The 25349-nt window shown below is 34.8% G+C and overlaps 1 protein-coding gene across 3 annotated transcripts in view; it reads left to right on the top strand.

The window, feature by feature from the left end:
- Positions 1 to 25349, top strand: part of RFX3 (regulatory factor X3) — a 118782-nt gene that overhangs the window by 51226 nt on the left and 42207 nt on the right. For all 3 annotated transcript variants that reach the window (XM_068176837.1, XM_068176838.1, XM_068176839.1), the window contains 3 exons: positions 4044 to 4168; positions 12266 to 12363; positions 20911 to 21169. In XM_068176837.1, coding sequence (XP_068032938.1) covers positions 4052 to 4168; positions 12266 to 12363; positions 20911 to 21169 — 474 coding nt within the window. In that variant the 5' untranslated portion in view covers positions 4044 to 4051. Of the gene's footprint in view, positions 1 to 4043; positions 4169 to 12265; positions 12364 to 20910; positions 21170 to 25349 lie in introns of those variants that run through there.

Genomic DNA, 25349 nt, shown 5'->3' with positions numbered 1-25349 from the left:
TTGCCTAAGTTCTGCCCATTATACTGAGGAAATACTAACCTTGTTGCATTCAGCAGCTGAGTCTCGACAGTAACTTTTCCCACTTGGAGAGGTTAATTAGTCTTCTTTCAGAATGTGACCTGTTTAGCTTACATTCACATCATGCAACAAGCACTGGCTATACAAAGCAATACCATTAACGGATGGGTGTGTCCTACTGCTTAATTAGGCAGAATAAAAAGGACCTTGTCAAACATTCATCTGTTGTTTGTCATACACCTGATGGTCCAATTAGGCAAGGATAACATCTTTTCTGCTGTAATATTCACTTCCTTTGCTTACATGGAGTGTCAATGAAAAAATGGGAGAGTCTTCGTTTAGATTATTGTTGTGGTTTTAATCCTAGCCAACAGCCAAGCCCCCGCAGCCACTCATTCTCCCACCAGTGGGGCTGGGGAGAGAATCAGAAGGGTAAAAGCTGAAGAGCTCAGGGGTTGAGATAAGAACAGTTTAAAAGGGAGAGCAGAAGCCATACACACAAGGAAAGTAAAGCATGGGATTAATTCAGTGCTTCCCATGGGCAGGCAGGTGTTCAGCCAGCTGCAGGAGAGCAGGGCCCCATCACACGTAACAGTGACTTGGGAAAAAAACACTTTTGCTCCAAATGCCCCCCCCCCACCCCTTCTCCTTCTTCCTCTCACTTTATACACTGAGCGTGATGCCATAAGTCTGGATTATCCCTTTGGTCAATTGGGGTCATCTGTCCTGGCTGCGTCTCCTCCTGAGCACCCCCAGTCCCCTCCCCAGTGTGGTAGTAACAAAAGCAGAAAAGGCCTTGGCTCTGTGCAAGTGTGCTCAGCAGTAACAAAATTATCTCTGTATTTTCAGCTCTGTGTTCAGCACAACCCAATGCCAGCCACTGTGGAGATGGTTAATTTTACCCTAGCCAAAACCAGCAGTGTGTTCTCAATATTAATGCAATGTAAAGGAATTACACTGACTGCATCATTGATGTGATGCTAGAAAGACTTCCAGTAAATAGGAAGATACTTAAGGTTGACTGTCAGACCGTATTGTGTGGCATCTAGAGGGAAGAATCTGTACAGTGTACTGAACTATAATAAAATTTAGCATTTAGGATACAGACTTAAACCAGAACAATGGAAGCAGTCCTGGCTGAATGCCAGGTCATCACCAAAACCACTCTGACACTCCTCCAGTCCTCAGCTGGACAAGTGAGAGAAAATGTAACTAAAAGCTCATGGATGAAAATAACAACAGGGAAGTATCACTCACCAATTACCACGAGAATGAAAACAGATTCAACTTGAGGAAAATTACTTGAATTTATTGCCAATCAGATCAGTGTAGGATAGTAAGAAATAAACCTAAATCTTCAAAAACCTTCCCCACACTCTCCACTTCGTCCCAGGCTTAATTAATTCCTGATTCTCTAACTCTTCCCTTCCGACAGCACAGGAGAATTCAGAACGGGGGTTACCATCAGTTCCTTACACATTGTTTCTGTGGCTGTTTCCTTCTCAGGGGGTGAACTCCTCATGCTCTTCCTCAGCTTCTGTGTAGGGACCCTCCCACAGGAGATAGCCTTCCATGCATTTCTCTGTGAGTCATTCCTGTGGGCTACACTTCTTCACAAACTGCTCCAGCATGGGTCCATTACATGGGTGCAGCCCTTCAGGACCAGGCTGCTCCAGCATGACTTTCCCCTGGGGTCACAGGTCCTGCCAGCAAACCTGCTCCTATCTCAGCTCAGGCACCTTCTGAAGACTGCTCTTCCACTGACATGTCTGCAGGTTCTCACATACTCTCACTCCTTTCTGCTGTGACTGCAATTTGCTTCTGCCCAGTAATTTTTTTTTCCCCTTCTTAGATGTGTTATCTCAGAGGCACTACCACTGTCCCTGATGGGCTCAGGGCTCAGCTTTGGTCAGCAATAGTTTCATCTTGGATCCAGCTGGCACTGTCTTCATCAGACATGGGGGAAGCTCCTGGCAACTTCTCAGAGAAGCCACCCATGTAGTCCCCCTTGCTTGCTACCCAAGCCTTTCCAGACAAACACAATATATCCATCTCTCCTTCCTCACCTGTTCTTTCTGAACAGCCTGCACTCCAGCCATGGGGTTCATCTCACCAAATCTGAGTAATCACAACTAGGTTGTAACTTTCTAGCAGCATGGAGGCTTCCAACTCCTCCATATTTATTGTGTGGACATCCATTTTAATTGTTAAGGTTTTAACATATAAATGTAATCCGAAGTTCTACTTCTTTATTCTTTTTCTTTTGTATGCTGATTTTTGTCAGGTGTGGTGGGTCCTAAAGTGCATCCACTGCTTAAAAGTAGAGGGTTCAGTTAACATGAGACTCTGAGAGTCTGTTGATTAATCTGAAATTAGTTTGATCAATAATTTATCAGTGTTTCTGAATATTTCAGGACAGGAATTTAAATCAATCAGGTGTGCCATAGGCATGATTTCCTAGAGTTTAAACCAAGAATGGTCCCAGTTGGCAATGTCCTTGCCCTATCACCTGACCTCATACCAAATTTATATACCTGTTTCCTGCTTTGCAGTGACTACATTTAAATGCAAAGTGAACTAGAGACAGTTGGAGGGAGGAACTGCAGAAACCCAGTCTTAAATCAGCTTAAACTGCTGTGGAACCCAGCCTTGAGGGGAATGTTTGTTGTTGACAGCTGGTTCTGTTGTCAAGCAAGGAGAACACTGAAATTCTTTTCATATAGTAATTAATTCCTCCTGTTATCTAGTGGTATGTCCCTCAATACTTTTATTATGGTTTTGTCTCAAAAAAAATATTGTTGAGTTTTTTGGGGGAGCTTGTTATTTGGTAGTGGTGGTAGGGATTAGTTTCTTCACTGTCAGCCACCTGGGTCTCATGAGTTAAACTGAAAAAAAATCACTTGCATAAGTCATTTTAAGTATCTATATTTTTTTTTCATATAAATCTTTTATTATGCATGATAAAGCTACTAATTGTTAGTGACAGTGGTTCTCAGATTGCCAAAGTATTTTGTAGCTAATACAGGTTAATAGAAACTGAGGGCAGTAAAAGTTTTCACAGAACATTTGGATTACAGACTAATAGTTTTGTTTCTTCACTGTGATTCTTCACATACTCATACAGTCTTCTATTTTAAAGGTACCAGGTTCCTGCCTCATTTGTTTATTATTTTCACTGGTTAACCATCCACTGCTTTAAAGAAATTTAAGAAGAAAGGGAAATAAAAGGCTGATTCACGATTTTGAATTCATTTTGGTTTGTCACCATTTAATTGTATTGTCAATTTGGCTGTGCAAATTTGAGGAATCTGCAGCTCACAAACTTCATATGTTTCATATGAAGGTGTGTCATTCTTGGTTGTCTTTCTGATAAGTTTTCTTTGTCAGGCATTTTCCTTGATTCTTGAACCATTTCTTTATTCTACCCAAATTTTGTTGTTCCCTTTAAACATCAGGGCCATGATCATAGGCAGTTGTCTAACCATTTCTAAATGGCTTTAGAGTCAAAAAAATTCTTAATAATTGCTTTAATGCTTTCTAATGAAGAAAGTTATTTGAGTGTTTTTTTAGCTGTGACTTACTAAATGCTTTTCAGAGGTTACTTTCCAGAGAAGAGGCCTTCATTCAAGTTCAACTTTGAATTTGAATGCATAGAGATTTTACTGTAATTCAGTAAGACAGAGAAAAAATGGTTTTGAATGCTGACCAGTTATTTACAAGCTGAGAGATCTGCTGCTGATTTTTCTGACTTATTCCTAAAGGGACAAAGCTCAGAGAAGTGACACATTTTTTTATATGTAAGCAAAAATATTTCAAATATAAGTAAGATAAAAATAACATAAAACTCTATTTATACAAACTTCTGTGCTAGTAGGGGGAAAAATCTTTGGGCTCATAACACAATTGGTATTAGCTAATTTTAAAATATTAATAGAAATAAGGGACAAGTTAGTGTGCTAATGTAAGTGGCAAAATAAAAACATTTATGCACTAACTTTTGGATTTTATATTTTAATCTTATTCAGAGATCACAATGCAGACGTCAGAGACTGGGGCGGATACAGGTTCAACTGTGACTTTACAGACATCTGCGGCTGGCCAGGCAGCAGTGCCCACACAGGTGGTACAGCAAGTACCAGTTCAACAACAGGTATGTGGCTGTTAATTTTGAAAATATTTTTTTTTAAAATCCTAATTTGCAATTACAGTTCTTTACAATTCAATTAAGAACTTGGTTTTGTGCAAGACTGCTAAATGAACTTTTGCTCTGCTTTTATAGATTTTAGTTTGCTGGAATTAAAATAACCAGAGAAAAGCAAGCTATTTTCAGGATCTGTTCTTTTACTAGAGCATCTGACAAGCTCTGGTAGTACTCATACATGATTCTAGCTGTTATTTATCATATAATTCATGCAGTTGGCTCACAGAAGTTTGCTTTATGTTACTGAATATTTACGTTTTTTCCTTTAAATAATGCATATGTTTCTGAAATTATTGACTATATCATTTCTTCATCTGTTTGGATGTCCAAGTAAGTACAAAACAAATGTAAATATGAAAAGCACTGTTCTTTGCATCTCTAGACCTGAATGCATGCAGATATATTCACAATGTCATGAAAGTTTTTGTGATATGACAGTCAATAACTCATAATGTAAATGTGCCAGCAAAGGAAGAAGATTTGTGTAGCAGCCAGTGCAATGCGCTGTTGTGTTACATGAGGTGGTTACTCCTATGCAACACCCATGAGCTTTAGGAAGAAATGGAGGCAGAAAAAAATGGGGAGATAAAAAGGAAAAGTATGGAGTTAGAAAATGGAGATTCAGTGTGAAAGCCATGATGACTGTCTAGGACTTTTCCAGAAAACACAGAAATTAACTGCTTATGTGATGGGTATTCTAGATGACATTTGATATTTTTCATCAAAATTTGACTTCCCATTTTCCAAATCAGTATTATGAGAACTAGACATATTTTATTAAACAGTGCCATTAATTTCTGTGCTGGTGGAGCACTTCTCTCTAAATTAAACTCTTCAGCATTTGTTAAGTTCTTAAATTCCAGGGCATTTTTATATATGTGTTTCACAGGCTCATACATTTCACTTATATTTTTTCCTGTTGTCAAGACTCAGTTTGTAGTGCCTTGTAGTTTCACTGCTATAGTACGATGATTGAACTTTGTAGGAGATTTGTCTATAACTCTTTTGTAAGATTTCTGAGTGCAAGACTCTTTTCCTTTGTGAAATACAGTCTGGATTATTATTTGATTTAGATCTTCTTTCTTAATGACAGATGTTAATACTCGTCATTTATATTACTTGCTCCTTGCTATTTCTGTATTTCAGTTTTTCAGATACAAGATGGCAGTTTGGTAGTGCTACATGGTTGCTTATTTTCCGCATATCAGATGTACATACAATGGTCTAATATTACGTACTGAATTTGTGAAGTGCTGGTCAGTGCTGAAAACTGGTAACCAGTTAGTGCCATGTGGGATACTTTATAGCCGTTCTAGTATTTGTATTGATTGAACTGTAAGGTCAGGTTCTATGCATTTGTGTTCTACTCGTACAGAAAAATGGAGAATAAGCAGGACTTTGGTATTTGTAAACTTTGTTTTTGCAAAGTTTCTACCTTTTTGAAAACTTCTAGGATAGAATTGGCTCCTTGTTTGTTGACTGGAGGTACCTACTGAAGGGATCTCAGGCCCAGCAGTTGAAGTCTCTGCATTGAGAGTCTAACTGCCAGAGAGTCTCATGAATGGTCAGACTGGGAGTTTTCCTTAACATATTTCCTCACATAAATTATGCATTAATCTTTGTCACCAACTGTCTGTATCTTTTCTAAAGTAATGCTAGTTGTCCATTAATAATGTTACACGTGTCAAAACATAGAAGCCAAGGATGAGATTGGGTTTTTCCTTCTTTGATTATACCTTAATAAGAACAGCAAACAGTAATTTTGTTGCCCTATCTGAGTGTGCAAAACTGTTCCTCATCACCTTTACATACGTCTCCTTTAGTACTGCTACTTCTGAGTATCACCTTGTATTGAATACACAATCATTATATTGTATTGTTTTTCCCTGTGGTCATAATAAATTATACTTTTCTGACTGTCTCTTAACACTGACTGTATAATCAGCATAATGTTTGAGAAAAGAAATCTAAAGGAACGGGGATTAAAGATCCAACAAGAATGTTTAGAAGTCCAATGCAGACAGTATTGCAGTGATTGAAACACATATGTATGGGAGATATGTGTAGAGAGAGATGATTAGATTATGGAAGTAGTGAGGAAAAAGGGAAGGGTGAAAATGTGAATATGGTATGCAAAATGTGATGAAGAATGTAGGTGGGATAGGTAACTTCAATTTTAGGGTTGAAAAAAAAAAAAGAATAGCACATATAAAAACAATCACTGTGTTGAGGAAATTGCAGGTATGATCTGTCCTGAGGAATTACCTGTGTATAGATTGCATTAGCCTGAAGTGTAGGCCAATTTGTACAAAGGCCTCTATGTACCTTTAGTAGGAATAAGTCAATTTGCCTAAAGAAAATTAGGAGAAAGAGCCATTGTAATGGTTATTTTAATAAAGACATTCTTTTGATGGCAGAGGGAGGACTTCATATTTCTATACATCCAAAGTTACCAATGTTGAAAGCTGGAGAGAATGTTTTAGGCAAGAGTATATAAAATATGGTTTCTTTTTTCCTATGATTTATAATGGACATGCTTAATGATTTCAGCTGTATGCAAATTATGTCTGAATATTCAAATTTTGATTATATTTTCTTGTGAATATACATTGCTAAAAACAATGGGACACTTCTGGGATTTTGTTAAATTCAAGGATACTCTAACATGAGTATCCATGTATATAGAACAATTCAATGCAAGCTGAAACTTCCATATCATGATTTGCAGTAATATATTACTACTTTCTAGTGAATAATGCAATTTTAGATGAATTTGTTTTTTAATTAATATTAAATGTATAGTATTTCATTTTTCTAGGGAAGTTTCTGTTTCCCAAGTTTCTATTCCTGTATGTGCACCATATTTAAATGGCATTGCCTGATTGCATTAATTTGGGGTTGATTTCATGACATCATGTTTCTTATATGCACAAAAAATTTACATTTTTTTTTAAATGAAATATTTTTGCCCTGAAGAAGAGCAAGCAGAATAAGTGGAAGGGTAGACTAGGAGCCTTTTCTCTTCAGCTGTGTTAATACTCAGGCATCCTGTCTTTTGAAAAAAACAGTCAACAGATGAGTAACTTTTAATATTTCTGGCTAAAACAAATCCCTAATTCCCACATAGCTGGTATAAATATGCAGCTCATAAAAGTCTGCTGTAATGCTCTGAGAATAGGAACAATAAAGGTACCATTTAGGAAAACCTGGATTTTTCCTCTTGCAGAAGTGGCTCTAGTGGCAACTGATTTCATGAAACACAGCGGAAGTCACTGCTGAGAGGGAATAGAGGGGAATAAGAGGCAAAAAGCAATAACACTAAGACCAAAAAAGTGGGAGTGTAATTAAATTCTGTTTAAATAGCCTAAGAAATTCTCTTAGTCTTCTGTTTCTTTGAATTTCCTTGAAGGGATTTTTCATTAATATATGATTGCTTTTTCAACAGGCAGTCTTCAGCTCAGTGCAGTAAGCTTCTAAGGATTCAAAATTCAACTCACTTTTGAGTTTATGCCATGTCATATGGAAGTATTGGAGAAATAAAACTAAAATTAAGCTATTTCGTAAAAATATATCCATGCATCTGAAGATGAGCAAAGCATTTCTTCACAGTCATGGTGGCCATCACATTCACAAAGCATTCTATCATTCATTAACTGGAGATGCAGACTTCTGCTAATCAAAATTGCTCCTAATGCAAAATCATGTTTAGCATATGAAACAAATAATCATGAGCTGACATTAGACATTATATAAATATGAATGTGCTTAGAATATTACAGCATGTGCTATTTATATGTTACTTGCCAAAGGTAATCCATACTAATGAAGGAAAAAATTATTTTTATCTCCAAGGACAGAAAATGGTTTCACATCCAAGCTGTTTGCAAAGACACAGTGGATAATTATAAGTTCTTTTTAAAATGGAATTTAAGAACCCTTATATATACATATATTGCTCTGTTGTTCTAGTCTTTGCTTAGTAGTATTTTGAACAGAAGCACTTTTTATTGGAAAGCGTTCACTCTTACATTTTGATTCATGTTTCAGTGTGATTTCAGCATTTCAGTATGCTTTTATGCACTTTATTTTTGTTGACAAATTTTCATAGATAAAATATAACTTAGTCCCTCCTTTGTTCCTTTGAGTTAGTTTAATTAAGAATACAATTTATTTTTGCCTTTTTTTTCTTCTTCAGCGAGTAAATGTAACTACACACGTATATTGAAATAAGTTTCATTCACCTCTTGTCCTGCGACATTTCAGCTCCTTGCTTCTAATCCTATTCCAGTTTTTATTTCAGACTAGAGTCACTGAAGCAAGAGGAATGAAAGGTCTAGTATTGCTATACAAGTTTGTTAATTTTCTGTTTTCCAGCCAGAAAATAATGAAAATTACCATGTCTATTTCACCAGCCCACCCTAGAACATAATTTTTGAACTTGCATACTGTTGCTGTTTTATAAATATTTTATTGTGTTTTCTATTTTAAGCCCATTTCAATTAATTATTGGAGTATTTTTTAATACAAGAAGGCCATTTAGTTTTAGGCCTTTGGAAAACACTGCAAGAATAGTCAACAGTTTCTACTCTGCCCCAAGAACTATGTGACACAGCTGATAGCACTCCTTTAACAACTTAATAAAAGGTGAAAAGATAATGGTAAATAAAACAGATGTGAAGAAAAAAGCCACCTTTTTCATATTTTCTGCAATTTTCCATGGTGTTTTGTTTCCTCATAACCAACTTCTCTCAAATAATTGTGTGCTCATAGTGTGTAAATATACATATCTAATTTCTTTCTGTTGAATATTAAAAAGAAGATTCAGAGGCACTAGATTTAATTCTCATTAAAATGAAATAAAATAGGAAATAAAATTAGTATTGGAAATATCATACAACAAAGACTTTCATCATGGCAGAGGTTTCATATACAAGGCCATCCTAAAGGCTCCTTACTTTCCTTCACAGGAAAAATATTTGCCTCTAACATTACCCACCCAGAAGTTCTTTGTACATTGCAATACCATGTAGTGACTACAGCTCCCTTTGGCAGGATAATGAATTTAACTGTAGCAGTCCTGAGTTTCAGAGAAGCTGAAGCAGTTTTTTTGTAAACTTTTTAAATTACTATATTGAAAAAAAAAATTCAGTGGCCCCATTAGTATTGAACTTCAGTGTTAAATGAAAAACATTTTGATTTTCAAAAGTAGGTAAAATGTTTAATAGCACTTTAGCATATCCATTCTTAAATGTTGGTTTAAAAATTAAATTACTTTCTATGTATAAACAGTCCTAATGTTTCTAGTAGTACTACATGTCAGGCTATTAGAGAATTTACATTAAAACTGCTGGAAAATTGAAATTAAGCAATGAAAATTTTAATTTTAACAGATTTTGGTATTTTGTTTTATGGAAAATTAAATTTTTGTTGTTCTTACTCCATATTAGAAGAGAAACACATTTTGGAATTTTTCAGTTTCCTATCCAATAGACAGCAAACATTGATGGACTGTGTACACCCTTTGTCCCTGCAGTGTCATCTCAGTTCTGACAGAACGGTCTTGCACTGTTGCTGAATCTGATGCTTTTGAAATGGGTAGCAGCTTGTATTCAAGAATAATGTGAGGATATAATAATGCTTTATAAAGAAGGGGAACGTGACCTCTCTGTTTTAATGCTGTGTTTGTACACAATGTAGAGTTCCATTTTACCAGTGTATGCAGGTTGTAGGGAGAAAACCATGTCTCCTTTATTAACAGCAAAATAGCATGGGTTATTTTTAATAGGAACTAAGCCATATTCAGTGTGTGTGAATAGGGAACAAAGTGCATTTTGGGAGTAGTTGGGTGAGAACATGGAATTGATACTGACAACAGCATCATTTCCACAGTGTTTCCCCAGCTGTGCTACTGAGAGAGAAAATGAGGCATATCCACTACATGTCAGGTGACAAGCTACTGATTTTAAGAACAAAGCCCATTTTCAAGATATTTTCTCACAGCATAGGTCAAGTAGATCCGTTTGGTGTTCTGTAATAGACTGATCAACGACTCCCCTTCTCCCATTGATTGAAGGTCATAGAATTGACTCACCCAAAAGGAAGAAATATGCCTACAGTTAAACTTAAAAAATATCACAGTAAGTTGCATATGTGTTTCACAATAAAACATATACGTATTTTGGCCAATTATTGCATGAGTGGGTCGTTTTGTCAGAGTTTGGTAGATCTGAATTTTCAGAGGTACAGATTAATAACAAGCTTACAGGTCTTTCTTGCAGTGGATTTGGATCAAGCCCATTCCATGAAATGATGATTTGAATAAATTTAAGTTATGAAGTCAAAAGTGATGGAAATAGAAATAATTTCATTTTGGAAGACGTTTGCACAATACAGCCATTCCTATTTTTTAATTCAAAGAATTTTCTAAGGTCTTAGTAATGTGCATAATTTTGATTAGAGTTTTTTGTGATTACTTTGAGAACTGAACCTTTCTGTTAAATAAATGAATATTGTTAGGAGAAGAATATTGTTGATGAAGATGAATAGGAGATGAATATTGTTAGGAGAAGAAATGTACACACTTTGCCTTAATAATTAAGCAGACATGTTCAAAGTATACTTTTTGGAGTTGAGAAATTGTATTTCAGGTGTATTTTTCAATTTATGTAATGATTCATGGGGGAAATCATAAAAGTTTGGATTTTAATAGGTATCTTAGCCATCGTGTTCTGTCTTATTGGTGTTAGTGGACAGAAGCATCTGATTTTTCATCATGGTAATATAGCTGCATTCTAAAATTTGTCTGTTTTCTCTCTTTTTCAGACTTTGGGTTTTACTGTCAACTTAAGGGAATGCTTCTGTAAAAATCTAGATTTTTGTTTCAAAGTCAGAGTTATGGAAAAGTATGGAAAAGTAGGAAATGTGCTTATTTGCAGAACTTTTTAAAACACAACACAGATGAAAGTATTAGATAAGGATATTTTTAAAGAGCTCTTGGAGTGGGTTCATCAAATGCATGAAACCCAGACTGATCTGGGACTATGGTGTTTGCAGTCATTAGAACCAAATGGTTTAGATTGAAGTAGCCTTATAACAATAAATACGAGAAAAATTATTGTCACCTAATGTTAAATCTATTTGCTAAATAAGTGCATTGATACTTTCTTGATTCAATTCCTTGGGTAAAATTGTGTCAATTGTGAAGTTTCAGTAAGTCCTTTAGCATGTTTTAGATTCTGGACTGCTCTTGGACCAAAGTATGGCTTCTCTGAAAGCTGGAAGGTGTAAAAGATTAAATTCTTCATCTTTACAGCAGCAGAAGACCAAAAGTTAGGATTGGAGAGAAAATTTGCATAACTTGAAACATTTCTGCAATAATATATGAATCCAAGCAGTTGATATGTCCTCAGCGATACGTGTGAAGATAATCCATGCCTTGCTGCCTCTTGTTGTTTAGTTCCTTGAAATAAAACCAGGTTGTGTTGGAGTTTTTAACAGCTGATAATATTCCTGCAAAGGGGTTACTCAAACTGGGAGTTTTTGCCCATAACTGTATACTGCAAAAAAAAATCTTGTATCACTGTAATTTAACTCCAGTTAAACAAAAGCTAAAGCATCTTAATGAGATAATTTATTTCTAAACCTACTGCAACGTATTTGAGCTATGATTTTAAGGCTTGTACTATTTACTACTTAAACAGAATAAGAAAAAGCATAAATGCAGTGAAATGATACTTTCTTCTGTAGTAAATCTAATTCTTCAGCTTGGCACAAACCAAAGATACACTTCATCTCATCTTTGTGCTCTCCAGTTATGCCTTGGCACTGAAGATGTGTTTGAGTGTTCATCTTCAGTGTTAGCACTCTGTTCACGAAACTTACAGCATAAATATTGTGTAAGAACAAAAATTTTCTTTGCTAGTGCTGTGATACACCTTTAGTAATTTTGAGAACTGAGATATCCCAAATTATTTAGAAGCCACTAAGTGCACTGGAGCATTGGTATTTCTTTATGATACCCTGAACTTCTGGTTTTCTTGTTTTCAGGTACAGCAAGTACAGACTGTGCAACAGGTACAGCATGTCTACCCAGCCCAGGTTCAGTATGTGGAGGGAAGTGACACAGTCTACACTAATGGAGCTATGTAAGTTGGAAAATGGTCAGAATTTTAATGTTCATTAAAATGTGAAGTTAAATACATATTTTCAGTAAGATTCTATCAACCACTGTACATTAATTTAGAAAGAAAAATTGTTCAATTACAGTTCTTCCAGTGTCAAAATAGCTTTTTGGATGAAAATGTGAATTCACACTATTTGTTTTTATTAAGGCAGAAGTTTTGTGTAAGTAGAATTCTTGTGATTGTTTTAGTTGCACCCTCTATGGCATAGTGTTGTTTGAAAAAGTATCTTCTAGTTCATGGGTACATTCTGTCTGAAAGACATATTGTATAACTTCTATCCTCAGGACAAAAGGTAGGGCCTTCTGTCTTCCTGGCTGCAATCCTAGTGGCAAATGATAGAAAGGTGCAGCAGCTGTAGTTGCTATCTAAAGAAAGTAGTAATGTAATTTCATTTGTGTATTTCTTAAAATGAGATCAGTTTTTTCTTTTTCCCAAAGGAATGAGGAAAAGCAGAGGAAATTAACAGTCTCATTTGCTGCTTCTTTAAAATCTTTTTTCACATGATTGTTTATTTCTTGCTTTCCTGAACAAGTTTTTACATCATCAAGTTTCTTTCTTCAATAAAGACTAAAAAAAAAAAATCTAGATTTGATCTGAACTCTGGACATTGCCTAGTTTAATAACAGGCTTGGAGCAGCACCACCTTTGAAGTTGGCTCTAACTTCAAAGTAGACTGTGATGCTTGGAAAGGAGCTTCTCAATGTCATTTCTTCATTTACCATTTTTGCTTTCTGACTGGCTTTATTAAGAAGTACAATTTAGAAAGCTTTTTGATTGTCTGAAGATACTTATTTATTGATGGTAATCCAAAAAGAGTTCAAAAGAATAATATTATTTGGATTCAGAGATTTAGGATGCTAACACTGACAGTGTTCTTTGGTAATTTCTACTAGCACATTTTGGTTTATTAATTTTTTGTGTACTGTCTTCTCTGTTTTTTTTCTCACTTGTAAATCCTAAACAATGTATTTTAAATATGCATTTGACTTCACTGTTGTACTGATTTTGTCTGGGATACATTTATCTTCTTCCTAGTAGCTAGTACGCAGCTGTGTTTCAGACTTCTGCTACAAATGGCATTGATACCATCCACTGTGAAGAAAGTAACTCTACCCCAGCCAAAGTCAGCCCACATGTACAGCAGCATAAAGTCATTGTGACCATGATAGAACCTATTAGACTCCAAAAGAGGTCATTCTTAAATATGCTATTTTTCAAGTTTATCTTTTCATTCTTACTTTTAAGTTCTTATGTAGCTCTTGGGACTTTTGGCAGTGTATAAAAAGTGTACCACACTACTTACTACAGTCCAAGGGAAAAACAGAAGCAGATGTGACAGACTGCTTGGTATGAACCTTCAGGTTCCCGGTTTTTTATTGTGTTTCTGTGCCTGAATCCCCCTGTGAGTTGCTGCAAAATCAGTCAACAAGATATAAAAGAGGAAAGCTCTTCTTAGCCTGTGAGCCAAATCTAGATTGTTTTTCCCTCCTACAAAGAAGATCTTACCTATGTCGTTGTGAGCAGCAATGTAGTGGACAAGCAACTTGTTGTTCAATCCTCACAGGAAGATTAGCCTTTCTAAAGATTGTAATTCCATTGATGGAGAATGGACCCAGTCTGTGTTTCTACTCAGACTTTTCTAAGATTCTATATAGTGAAGCACATTTCCCGTATGCTTTTATACACCAGATTTTGAGTAGTCTTCCTATGATTATATGTTTGATATATTTTGTGATAAATCAAAATCTTAATTCTAACTCAGAATCAGATATAGGATTGTTCTGTAATCTATCAAGCAACAGTACTGCTCTGGCAACAGAATAAGAAGTCTGCAAACCATAGTTAGGGTGAAGATATTAATTCATACGAGAATCTCTGGAATCAATTGTCTCAGCATGACTGATGAAAGCCATTGCCTTCTACTCTGCTCTCATGAGACCTCACTTGGAGTGCTGTGTCCAGTTCTGGATTCCTCAGCAGTTAGAAAGACATGGACCTGTTAGAGCAGGTCCAGAAGAGGTACACAAAGATGACCAGAGGACTGGAGCACCTCTCTTATGAGGACAGATGAGGACAGATTGAGAGGCTTTATTGTGACTTTCCATGACTTAAGGCTTACAAAAAAGGCAGGAGAGGAACTTCTTTTACAGACAGATAAAGATAGGCTAAAGGGGCAATGGTTTTAAACTTAAAGAGGAGAGATTTAGATTAGATGAGACAGATATTATAAAGAAATTCTTGGCTCAGAGAGTGGCAAAGAAGGTCGTCCAGAGAAGTTGTGGATGCTGTATCCCTGGCAGTGTTCAAGACCAGGTTGGATGGAGCTTTGAGTAACTTGGATTAATGGAAGGTATCACTGCCCATGGTGGGGGTAGTTGGACTAGAAGATCCTTAAGGTCCCTTCTGACGCAAACCATTCTACAATTCTGCGAAAGAATTATCCTTTATTTTAAAATACAGCACTTGCAAACTAGCACTGATTTATATCCATATACAGTGGCAACAAAGGACGCAGTTACAATATATATCAGGAAAAAGTTGCCTAATTATTTGCATTATAAAACTAAGATGTTTGTCAGGTTTCACAGTCTTTGTCAAGTGTAATTGTTGTATTCCTATAATACAATTCTTCCCACACATTTTATATCATGATTTGTCTACATTTAAAAGTTATTTGGTTTTATTATAATTGGAGGCAATATAATTATACAAGGGGTGTAGCCCACAACTTGTCACATACATTGTATGATATGGGAATATTTGAATTATGTTATCTACATTTGTCTCTAGTTAACAACAGTTTTGCTTGTCAAGCATGTCACTATCCCGAAACAAAAGTGCATTGTTGTTGGCAGTGGCATGTACAGGCTTACCTGGCTGTTCAGAATATATTAAGACTATTATTGCTGCACCTATTTTAAGAAGTCCATTGGTTCTGCATACTAGACCTGAACTTTCTTCTTACAGACTGTAACAGATGAATAAAATGTAGCCATTTACCTGGTAGTTCTGATGCAGGAAAGAGGGTTTTAATTGCTGGGATTGTGCAAAAATTGATATTGCTGTTGGATCCAAACCACATTCTTCACCAACTTGTTGTACAACAATTTGTGGTGTTTATGTTGGCAAAGTGCACCATTTATGCAAACCCAAGAATTTACTATTACCCTAATTAAAATCTTAATGGATAAATAATTATTATTAATATAGTTAAAATTGCTATTTTTCTACTAGTTACTAGTATCTATCCCTTTTTCTCTGACATTATCCTTTTCCTTTTACTACCCTTATGCATGCTAAGGTGAATGGCTCCTGTCTGAGTTAGAGAGAGTTACAGGAATTTACCACTATCACAGGCGTTATGTGTGGACAATGTATGATGGGTGGTGAGGATGTCACAGTGTATCCACTTGCAGCTATTTTTGTGTTCTAGCACAGTCTATACCTTGTCCATTATTCACTGGTTTCCATTTCCATAGTTTATCTGAATTTGTTTTATGTGGTCTGTTTTTGCCAGAATGGATACTTCTTGAATACTGTTATGCCAGCTCAGGGTTCTCTTTGCTACAGTGTTGATCTAGGGTCACGGATTGTTTATCCTGTACAGAATAGCTATTTGATATTAACGTCTATTAGACAGAGCAATGCCTCATCATTTTAATTATAGGTTTCATACCACACAATCATAGAAAGCTAAGATAAAATGTAAACAGATTAAGTAACATTTATCTAATTGTTCAGTAATCACTGCTAGAACAAAGCTCTAAACTAAGACAGAGTAGCCTAGACAAAGAGAGCCTGACAAGCCCAACTCCTGAGGTCTTGCACATTTAGTATGTACCCTTTGACATGTTCCTAACAGTGGCAATACCGTATTTCTTGGACTATAGGTCTGCTGTGCTTCATCTGAATTTTAGAAATTTGTAATTAATGTTTCCTTAATTGTCTAAATTACAGATCCTGAGAATAAAATTTATAGAATTGCACCTTTGTTTTCATTTGCTATATTCCCTGGCTTGCAGGGTTTTCTGTAGCTGTGCATTGTGTGTGCTTCTATTGCTTTGTTTCCATGTGGAAAATAGTCCTAGACTGAGTATTGAAGATCTCAGTCCTTTTTTATGACTAATAAATGCCTCTGTATTATAATTAAATAGCTGTATCATGTTTTGTTGTGACAGTCTCAGGGTGTATGGCACTTCCTTTTCTTCCCTTTTCTTAGGATATATCACCTCCAGAATCTGGCTGTGGTAAGGCCTTCTCTCAGTGTTAGACAAAGGATATTTTCTCTTTAGTTTCTGTGAAGCTCTCTATTAGTTTAAGGACCACAGAATTATCCTAAAGACTTAACAGAGCTTGAGGATATTGTTCTGACATGAAAGAATTTCTTAGTTTGGAGGTTTTCTAAGATTGAACACTCATACATAGTAGTCAGTGGATTGGATATTTACGTAGAATCTGGTCATAGGTGCACATGGAAATAAATTATTTCCAATGTGTGCATGTGCACACTGAAAACTAAGGGAGGACAAGAAAAAGTTTACTCTTTCTTTGCCATTGTTTTTATTTTTCTCCATTTTTCAGAATGTCAGTATTTTTGAAGAGACAGAAGTGTCTGTAAAAGTTGGGCTCAGTAACATTATATTAGAGTCTGTAATGTAGGATAAGACATTGCAATTGATTTGCATGGTAATGCTGGCTCTTATTGCATGTAGAAGTTAATTCTTTTCTGTTTTCACGTGCAAAAAAACAAGAGTATTTTAAACAACTTTATACCACAACTCCATCTCTTTTATTTCTAATATTATATTTTGCAAATAATTATAAAATGCATGTAAGCAAGCAGTGATGCATAACAGGAAATGCCTTCAATTGTTGTACCTTGCAATGCTAGTCCCACTCTTGCTGGTGTTGTTAATTTTTAGTGTGGGATCTTAACATCAGGCACCTGCTCTGGACTTGCTTAATCTGAATTGAATTCACACAGTGCCTGACTTTTTGTTGCTTGCTCTCAGGGTGAACATGATCTGGTTTGCACAGCCTTCTGGAAACTAGGATACTGCAGCCTAACTACTTAGACTTTAATTTTACTTGTAACTGGTAAACTTCCTAATGCCACATTCTAGTAAGCACTGAACTTCACAGTATTTCAGTAGTAGGAACTATCAGGTTCTGTTGCCTTCCTGCTATCTCAGGCATGAGTTAATCATCAATATGTTCTCATAAAGAACAAGAAAACTTTGAGATTACTCCCTGTGTGATTTTATATGCAGCTGTTAAAGGAGAGGAGAGCTAGGAAAGCTTTTACCTTTGCAGTGGGAAGGAACTGACTATGATATGTGTCAGGCTATTTGAGAAAGTATAACATATTTTTGCTACAAGTGCTGTAGAGAAATAGAAGATAACTTCCTTATTTGAATTTATTTTCCTGTTCGCTGCAACTTACTTTTAAAGGATTGTGTTACCATGTGCAATGACCTTAAAATATTTAGGTCTGCTTTCTAAAAACATAATTTCTCAAAATTGCTTTCTAAAACATCATCTTATCCAGCTGCATTTTTAATTTCCAGATTGAATAATTTTGGTTAAATTAAATGTCTCTTTGCTAAATTGCAATTATTATTGCATGTAATAATAATAATTTCATCTCACTTTTAAGGACACAGTCGAACTCTGTTGTGAAAGGTTTGCTGAATCATCTCCAATGATCAGGTGTTCTAGAAAACCTGGTTGGTTGTTGGACCAAATGGAAGAGTGTGTTTATTTTGGAGTCAGACCCATTGATGTGTCCCATTGATACACTGATACAGAGTGCTATTATAAGCAGAAATAGGTGCTCTCTTACAATCAGTCCTTATTTAGAGTCTATGTGTGATACAGGGGTCTACAGATGATACATATGATATACAGATATACCTTAACAAGGTAAAAGCAAACAAATATTTCATCTTCTCTTCCACAGCAAATCTGTGACTAAATTTTCTTCAAAATTTGAAATATTCTCTAGGATTTACATTGCTTCCAATATTCAATTCTACTTTTGCAAGTGAGAGTTGTTCTCCTTGCGTTTTTTGTACAGTGTATTTCCTCTAGACATGACTACTTTTGCTGTCAACAATGATCTTATCTTTTCATTACTTTCCTTACTGACAGCTGATACCAAGATTTTTCTTTCCTCTTGTGAGAGAAATTACAGTGTCAGTCACTTGGTGATCATTTCCATGAACTATTTCCCTTGAGCCTACATCACACCATTTCCCTACATTTGTCCTCTGCTGCATAGCACTGTTCACAGATGTAAAGATAGAGGCAACATCCAGTCTGCTAGTGGTTATTGTGCTCATCACATGATGAATGACCTCAAAGTGCACCAAGGGACACTTTGGTTAGACATTAAGAAAAAATTTCTTCTCTGCAAAGGGTGATCAAGAAGTGGAACAGGCAATGTGGGGGTGTGATGGAGCCACCATCTCTGGAAATGCTCACAAAACATCTAGTTTTGGCACATGGGGAGGTGATTTAGGGATGAAGGTGGCAGCGTTTAGAGATATTTTTTTCTCATCTTAACAACTCAGTAGATCTTTCCTAAGGTTCTAAGATAAACAATATCCCTAAGGTATCACAAGGTACCTTGGGTACCTCACATGATACCTTGGCTTGAGAGAACAGATTAACCAGGACCTGCACAGTACCTCAATATATACATAGGTTATTGTAATGCGAAGATCAACTGATTTTAACTTTCAAACAAAAGCTTAATAGATTAAATGTCTGTTTGAGCATTAGTCCCTAAAAGAGCTATTTTGCTTTGGTTTCAACAGACTGCAATGAATTTCTTTTGGATTAGCTTCAGGGTTTTTTGCAGCTGATCTTGAGGCTTTTGAAATACTCAAAATAAAATGGAAAGCGTTTAAGTAGCTTAAAGAGAGGTAAGAGGGAATAAGGTAGTATGAGGCTTATGAAACATTTCAGATTTTGAAACTTAAGTTTGGAGGTTCTGGCAGTCTGTGCAGGGGAAGGGAGAAACTGTTGTAGCCATAGTTAACCGAGCAAAAGTCCTGACTTTGGTTGTTGGTGAGGTACTATTGTGTTCCTCAATTATTTAGAAGTAATGCTTTTCTGAAGGTAAAGAAGAAATTATGATTTCTGTATCTGTTGTTTACTAATTAAGTAATATTACATAAGTTTTCATAATTAAAAAAAACCCAGTAACTTGCCTTGACTTTTTCTCTATATTAATTTAAAAATGAATATTGTATAGATAAAGTGGAAGAAAAGCCTGACTTCAGGTTCTTGCATATGTGTCTTGATCATCAGTTTATTGCATAAAACATGAGTGCTGCATCGACCTCTTATGTTTCTGTACAAAAGTGTCTAGGGTTTTGTTGTTTGATTGTTGTGGTTTTTTTAAACTTGTTTAGTTACATGCTGTATAAATTGATATTGCCTGTAGATTACAAGAAATGTTACAGATTTTTATGCTTAAATAAGAAAATTAATGGTTGGGTAAGCTGACTGATTTTTACTTGTTATCATGCTTGTCAACATACAAAGATCCAGTCTTTGAAATAATTAATTATATTTACTTTATAATTTTGAAATACATAGAGTTAAATATCAAATTTAGTTTGTGGGAACAAATACAGATTCAAAAATTATAAGTAGCTTATAACACATGAAGAATAATGATTCAAGATAAGTAAATAAAAACATGAAAGACATGATAGAAGGTTTCAGTAGCTGAGTAGTTTATCAGGGTGAAATGTTTAATGACATGTAAATGTTTCATACTTGATAATTATTTTTAAGATGTTACTGTTGCATTCCTTTAACTTCTCTAATATTTGCGACGGTTTTACAAGTTATAGTTCTGTTTGGTTTTATTTCTTAAATGCTGTTTTTATCATTACATTAATTTATGTCTAATTTTGAATTTGCCCTGTAAAAATAACTGCAATTCCCAAAATACCAGCAGACTATTTTCAAGCTTCAGTCAAGAGCTTCAGTGATTTTAAAAATAATAGACAACAGAGGATTCTTGAGCATTGGACTCTGTTAGCTGATATTTGTATGATTTGTTTGTAACTTTGCAAACTACACATTATGCAAAACATATAGCATCTGACTTGAAATTGAAATTCTATTGTCAAATTAAAAAAAAGTTGATGCATGCGGAGCTTTGTAGATTATTTTGCAATATATTAATAATTAGATTAGCTATATGTGCCTGCCTTCAATTTTTGTTGTTCCTTTCTCTCTTCCTCTTTGTGTAAGACTGACAGTTTTTCTATAATGTTTGGTGGATACTTGGCTTACCATTGACACTGAGTTTGTTATTTAAATCTTTGACTTGATTAGCTGTTATTCTCTGAGGAGACAAGGATTGTTTGCCAATCTTATTTGATTTGATTTTAGTTTTTGTAAATCAATTTCTAGAGTTATAACATTACCCTCAGCTAAATGAAATACAAATAATGTATTTTCCTTTTCTTTTATTTTCTTTTCTTGAAGCCGATCAACAACTTATCCTTACACAGAAACCCAGATGTACAGTCAAAACACTGGGGGAAATTATTTTGATACTCAAGGAAGTTCTGCACAGGTGACAACAGTGGTCTCGTCTCATAGCATGGTGGGCACTGGAGGGATTCAGATGGGCGTAACAGGAGGACAACTCATTAGCAGCTCAGGAGGGACCTATCTGATTGGCAATTCAATGGAAAATTCTGGTCATACAGTGACTCACACCACGCGTGCCTCCCCAGCGACAGTAAGTATTTCAGACTGATGCAAAACCTTTGAGACTAGTCTCTTAGTCACTCAGAGGTTCTTGCAGACTGCAAGAACAAAATGCATTGTGCTATTATGTTGTCAGAATAAGGACTAAATAGTACTTTTTGTAAAAAAAGCACTATACATGTATAAGGTCCAGGAGTAAGAATACTGTGGAAACTTAATCATGAAGGCATACCTTTCCCTTGACAGCTTATGAATAGTTACATTTCATATGTTAAATTTAAACATTTTGTAATTTTTCTAAAATAACAAAATTACTTTCTCTGAAATTACTTTTTCCGAAGTAAGAAAAATACAGTGTTGTTGAGTGTAACTGTTAGATGTAAATGTTAAGTAATGTAAGTTATAGATCCGTATCTGTAGCTTCCCTGCCTTTAATCAGTTTGTTTGCCTGATATTAGTATAGTTTTGCTAGCTTATTTTAAAAAATTTACAATTGTTTATAATACTGAGTTAATATGTTTTTACACTTCATTCTTACTTATCTGTGGTATGTCTCTAAATTGTGTTCAGATTAAAAGCTCTTGTGGGAACATCTGACAATGTTATGGGAAGATGCATTCTGTTACAACAGTGGAATATTGTGGTTACATAAATATGAGCATGGAGAACTTTACCTAAAATCTTCCTCAATCAGCCTTTATTTCAGTTAGGAAAATGATTTATACTATTACCTTTGCTGCCCTAAGGAGTACTTTTACCTCATGCCTCTGAGTATTCTTGTCTGCACATAAAGATTTGGAAGTAATGGGGAAGGGAATTGTGAAACGTAGGGTAGCAGCAGTTAAAAAATATAGAAAGGAGATAAAGCATCAGTAATAATACAGATTCATCAGTATTCAAAAAGGCAATTAAGTTAGGGGACTTAATTTTTAGAAACTAATGTAAAAGCATTGGATAATTTAGATGATGTGAAAATTCTCTCCAATTTGAATCTTAAGATGATTGGTATTGATAAATACAATTTTTGGTGCCATGCAAGAAATTATTACTTTATCAAAAAAACCAATGCAGTATTATTTCCTGAAAACAAAAATTGTGAAGAGTCGTAATTCATGAACAGTGTAACTATCCCACCTGAACATAGCAGAAGCTTTCATAGCAACAGAGAATTTTATACTTGAGTTGTAAAAAAGAGTGTATATTAACATTTGCTTGTATTTTGCATGACTTATTAGAAAAACAGAGTTTCTGAAAAAACTGTCATTCCTCTTTCAGATTTCAGATGCTTAAGTGACTGTGAAAACAATTGAGGTTTAAATGTATCTAGTAAACACAAATGAAGAGTAGTAGAGTCACTTTGAAGTTGAAAATCGCAGAATTATTTGAATGTCAGAACTCCACACCTTTAATTTTGCAAATTAAAAACCAGGTTGATTTTCTTTTTGAAAATTAAAAGTAGAATTTGCCAATACTGAATGAAAGCTAAAGTTCATGGTTTCAGCAGCATTTTTTTCTTTCTCTATGTGTCAGTAAAATAGCCTGTTTTAGTTGCTCAAAATAAATTCTATACTGCTGTATCAACTCACTGTTAAGAGTAGGAAAAATACTGCTAGTTAAACAATAATTACTAAATTGCATTTTGGCACTAAAATAATTATTTCTGTTTCTTAGGGTGTTATGTCTTCTGCATAATATAGTTCTATACGAATGATACATTACAGTACATCAGAAGTATATTTCTTGCTAAGGAACTGGAACATAACATGATTTTAGAAAATAATTTTAGGCTAGGTGTGTTTTGGCAGAAACATACAAGAATTAATTGAAACACTAAAGGTTCAGTTTAAGCTCACTTGAAAGCACCACGTCTGTTTTAATTTTACTAGGTGGCATAACTAAACTGAATTGCAAAGAGCAATGTAATACTTTAATTGAATTGCACCTTTGATAGGTTGAGCTTGTTTTACTTGTGATCCTCATTTGATCTTTACCATCATAACTTTTTTCATTCTTGTGTAGAGGATATATTGGAGTGATCAAATTAACCTGTATCCAGACTGTTTTGCTAGAATAATATGCAGAAAAGTTTTCCCAGTTTTGAAATATTTTGGAGAATTCTCATATTAAGAAAAAGGATATAGAAATTAATAAGAATTTATTTATTAATATATGCAATCATCACAAGTTATCTTTATTTTGCCATAGAGGTACTAGTTCTGTTTACTCTTTTCAGCTGATAACTTCACTTGTTTTGTCATTTATCACCCTCACTGATCAAATCATTACATTATGTAATAAGGAAATTGAATGATGTTAACTCTTTCTGATACATATAGCTTAAGTTAAAAGAAAGAAACAAGAGCTCAGGTTAAAAGTCAAATATATAAAGTAGGTAAATTTTATTAACTGTCTTTTAGATAAATTAAATTAAAAATCTAATTTACTCTTAAGCAGGTAAGCTGTTTTATGCAGAATTCAATAAAAGCTAGACTTTTAAATTTAATTTTATTTTCACTTTTTTCTTTATGACTTAATGTAACTCTTAGTTCTGCTTCAGAATTTTATTAAAGAGCTAATATTTTTGTTGTAATATTTAGTTTGTTTTAATTTTCTGTCAAACATTAATACAAGAAATCTGACCTTACTAAGCTCCAGCATGCAGTAGCACTGCTTTTATAGCCAAAATATCAAGATTTATGCTCTCTCAAAACTATTCCAGCATATATACAGTAAGGGTCTATGTTGGCATGCATGAATAACATTTGTTAGCTTTTTCTTTACTTTTTTATTTTCCATTGATTTCATTGCTTCTTCCCATTATATCCCTTGCTGGCCTATTAAACTACTTTCTTTACATGCTAAAAAGGTTTTTTTCACAAAACCAGAAAAGCATTTAGATTATAAGAACTTCTATATAAGATGCTCATGTGAGCATCTTATATGTGAGCATACAAGATTTTCATGTGAGTATGTTTTTGGATTGGTCAAGAATGTATGTGACTGCATTAAAGAAGAACTGATTTAGCCTAGCTGGATGTCTATTTGAAACGAATTTGCATGTTGAACCCTGCATGAAAGAGTCATCCATTTGCTTTACTGGCAGCTCTCATTAAATAAGGAACATTTAGGAACTCTTCAAAAAATTAGATTGATTGCCATGTTAATAATGAAATATAAATCACCTTCCATTTTTTCCCCATATGTAAACACCGAAGGATTGTTCTTGTGATGAAAAAAGGTAATCTAATCACCATATTTCATAATATCACAAGGTTAAAAACTTCTTACAGTTTCTAGTAATATATATGTTGTTATGCTTATCAGTCAGTGAGAGCCTCCCATCTATTAGTCTTGTTTTCTAACAAGCTTTATGACTGATCCTCAATTTACAGTTGTCATTCAGCTGTCATCACCAACTTTAGGAGGTCTCCACTCATGCTGTTACAGAAATTCATCCTATTTCAGTGCAAATCTAAATCTGCATGAAAATAAAATCAAGATTAATATGTATATAATGTATCACCACAAACTATTAGTTCTGCTACTAAACACAGCATGGGAAGGAGTAACTTTAAAGGAAGGATGGTACCTGCTGAAAATATGTTGCAATTATTGGAGAGAAAACAACAAGAAGTAAGAAGACCCAATGTAAATACCATATCCTGATAATACCATATCCTTCTAGTGGAAGTATTATAACTATTTCAGAAAAACTAGCAAATCTTACATAAAGGCATAAATGTTATAATTTGGATTTAAGTTTGAGGTGAGATTTTATTTATTAATTTCCTTCTTGGACCAGGAGCTTTTTCCTCCTCCATTTCTTAACTTTTCTGGTAATTTTGATGTAGCTAAATCCATTTTAGCATAAAATAAAACATTTCTGATCAAATCAAAAATGCACAGATTTTCATGCAAAAATGATTATTTGATAATTTTGTCTGACATCATATACAGGCAAGATATTTACTTATCATTTCTGCAACTGAGTATAGTGACTTCTTTTGTGGAAAAAAGGTATCAGGTGGATCTTGTGCCTTGATAAATCTCCTGCTTTGACTTCTGCTTCATGCTATGGAGCATCATGGCTTCTCCCCCTCTCTTCCAGAGGTTTCAGTGTAGCAATGTCACCAAAATAATGTATTTCTCTGTCCCTTTGAGTACCTTGCTGTTACACTGTAAAGTCTTGCACTGAGACTGTGTGATCTTCA

This window comes from Anomalospiza imberbis, chromosome Z (genome assembly GCF_031753505.1).
Source record: "Anomalospiza imberbis isolate Cuckoo-Finch-1a 21T00152 chromosome Z, ASM3175350v1, whole genome shotgun sequence".
Classification (NCBI taxonomy): domain Eukaryota; kingdom Metazoa; phylum Chordata; class Aves; order Passeriformes; family Viduidae; genus Anomalospiza; species Anomalospiza imberbis.
Note: the sequence above shows the minus strand (reverse complement) of the source record. Positions and strands in the feature narration are given on the sequence as shown.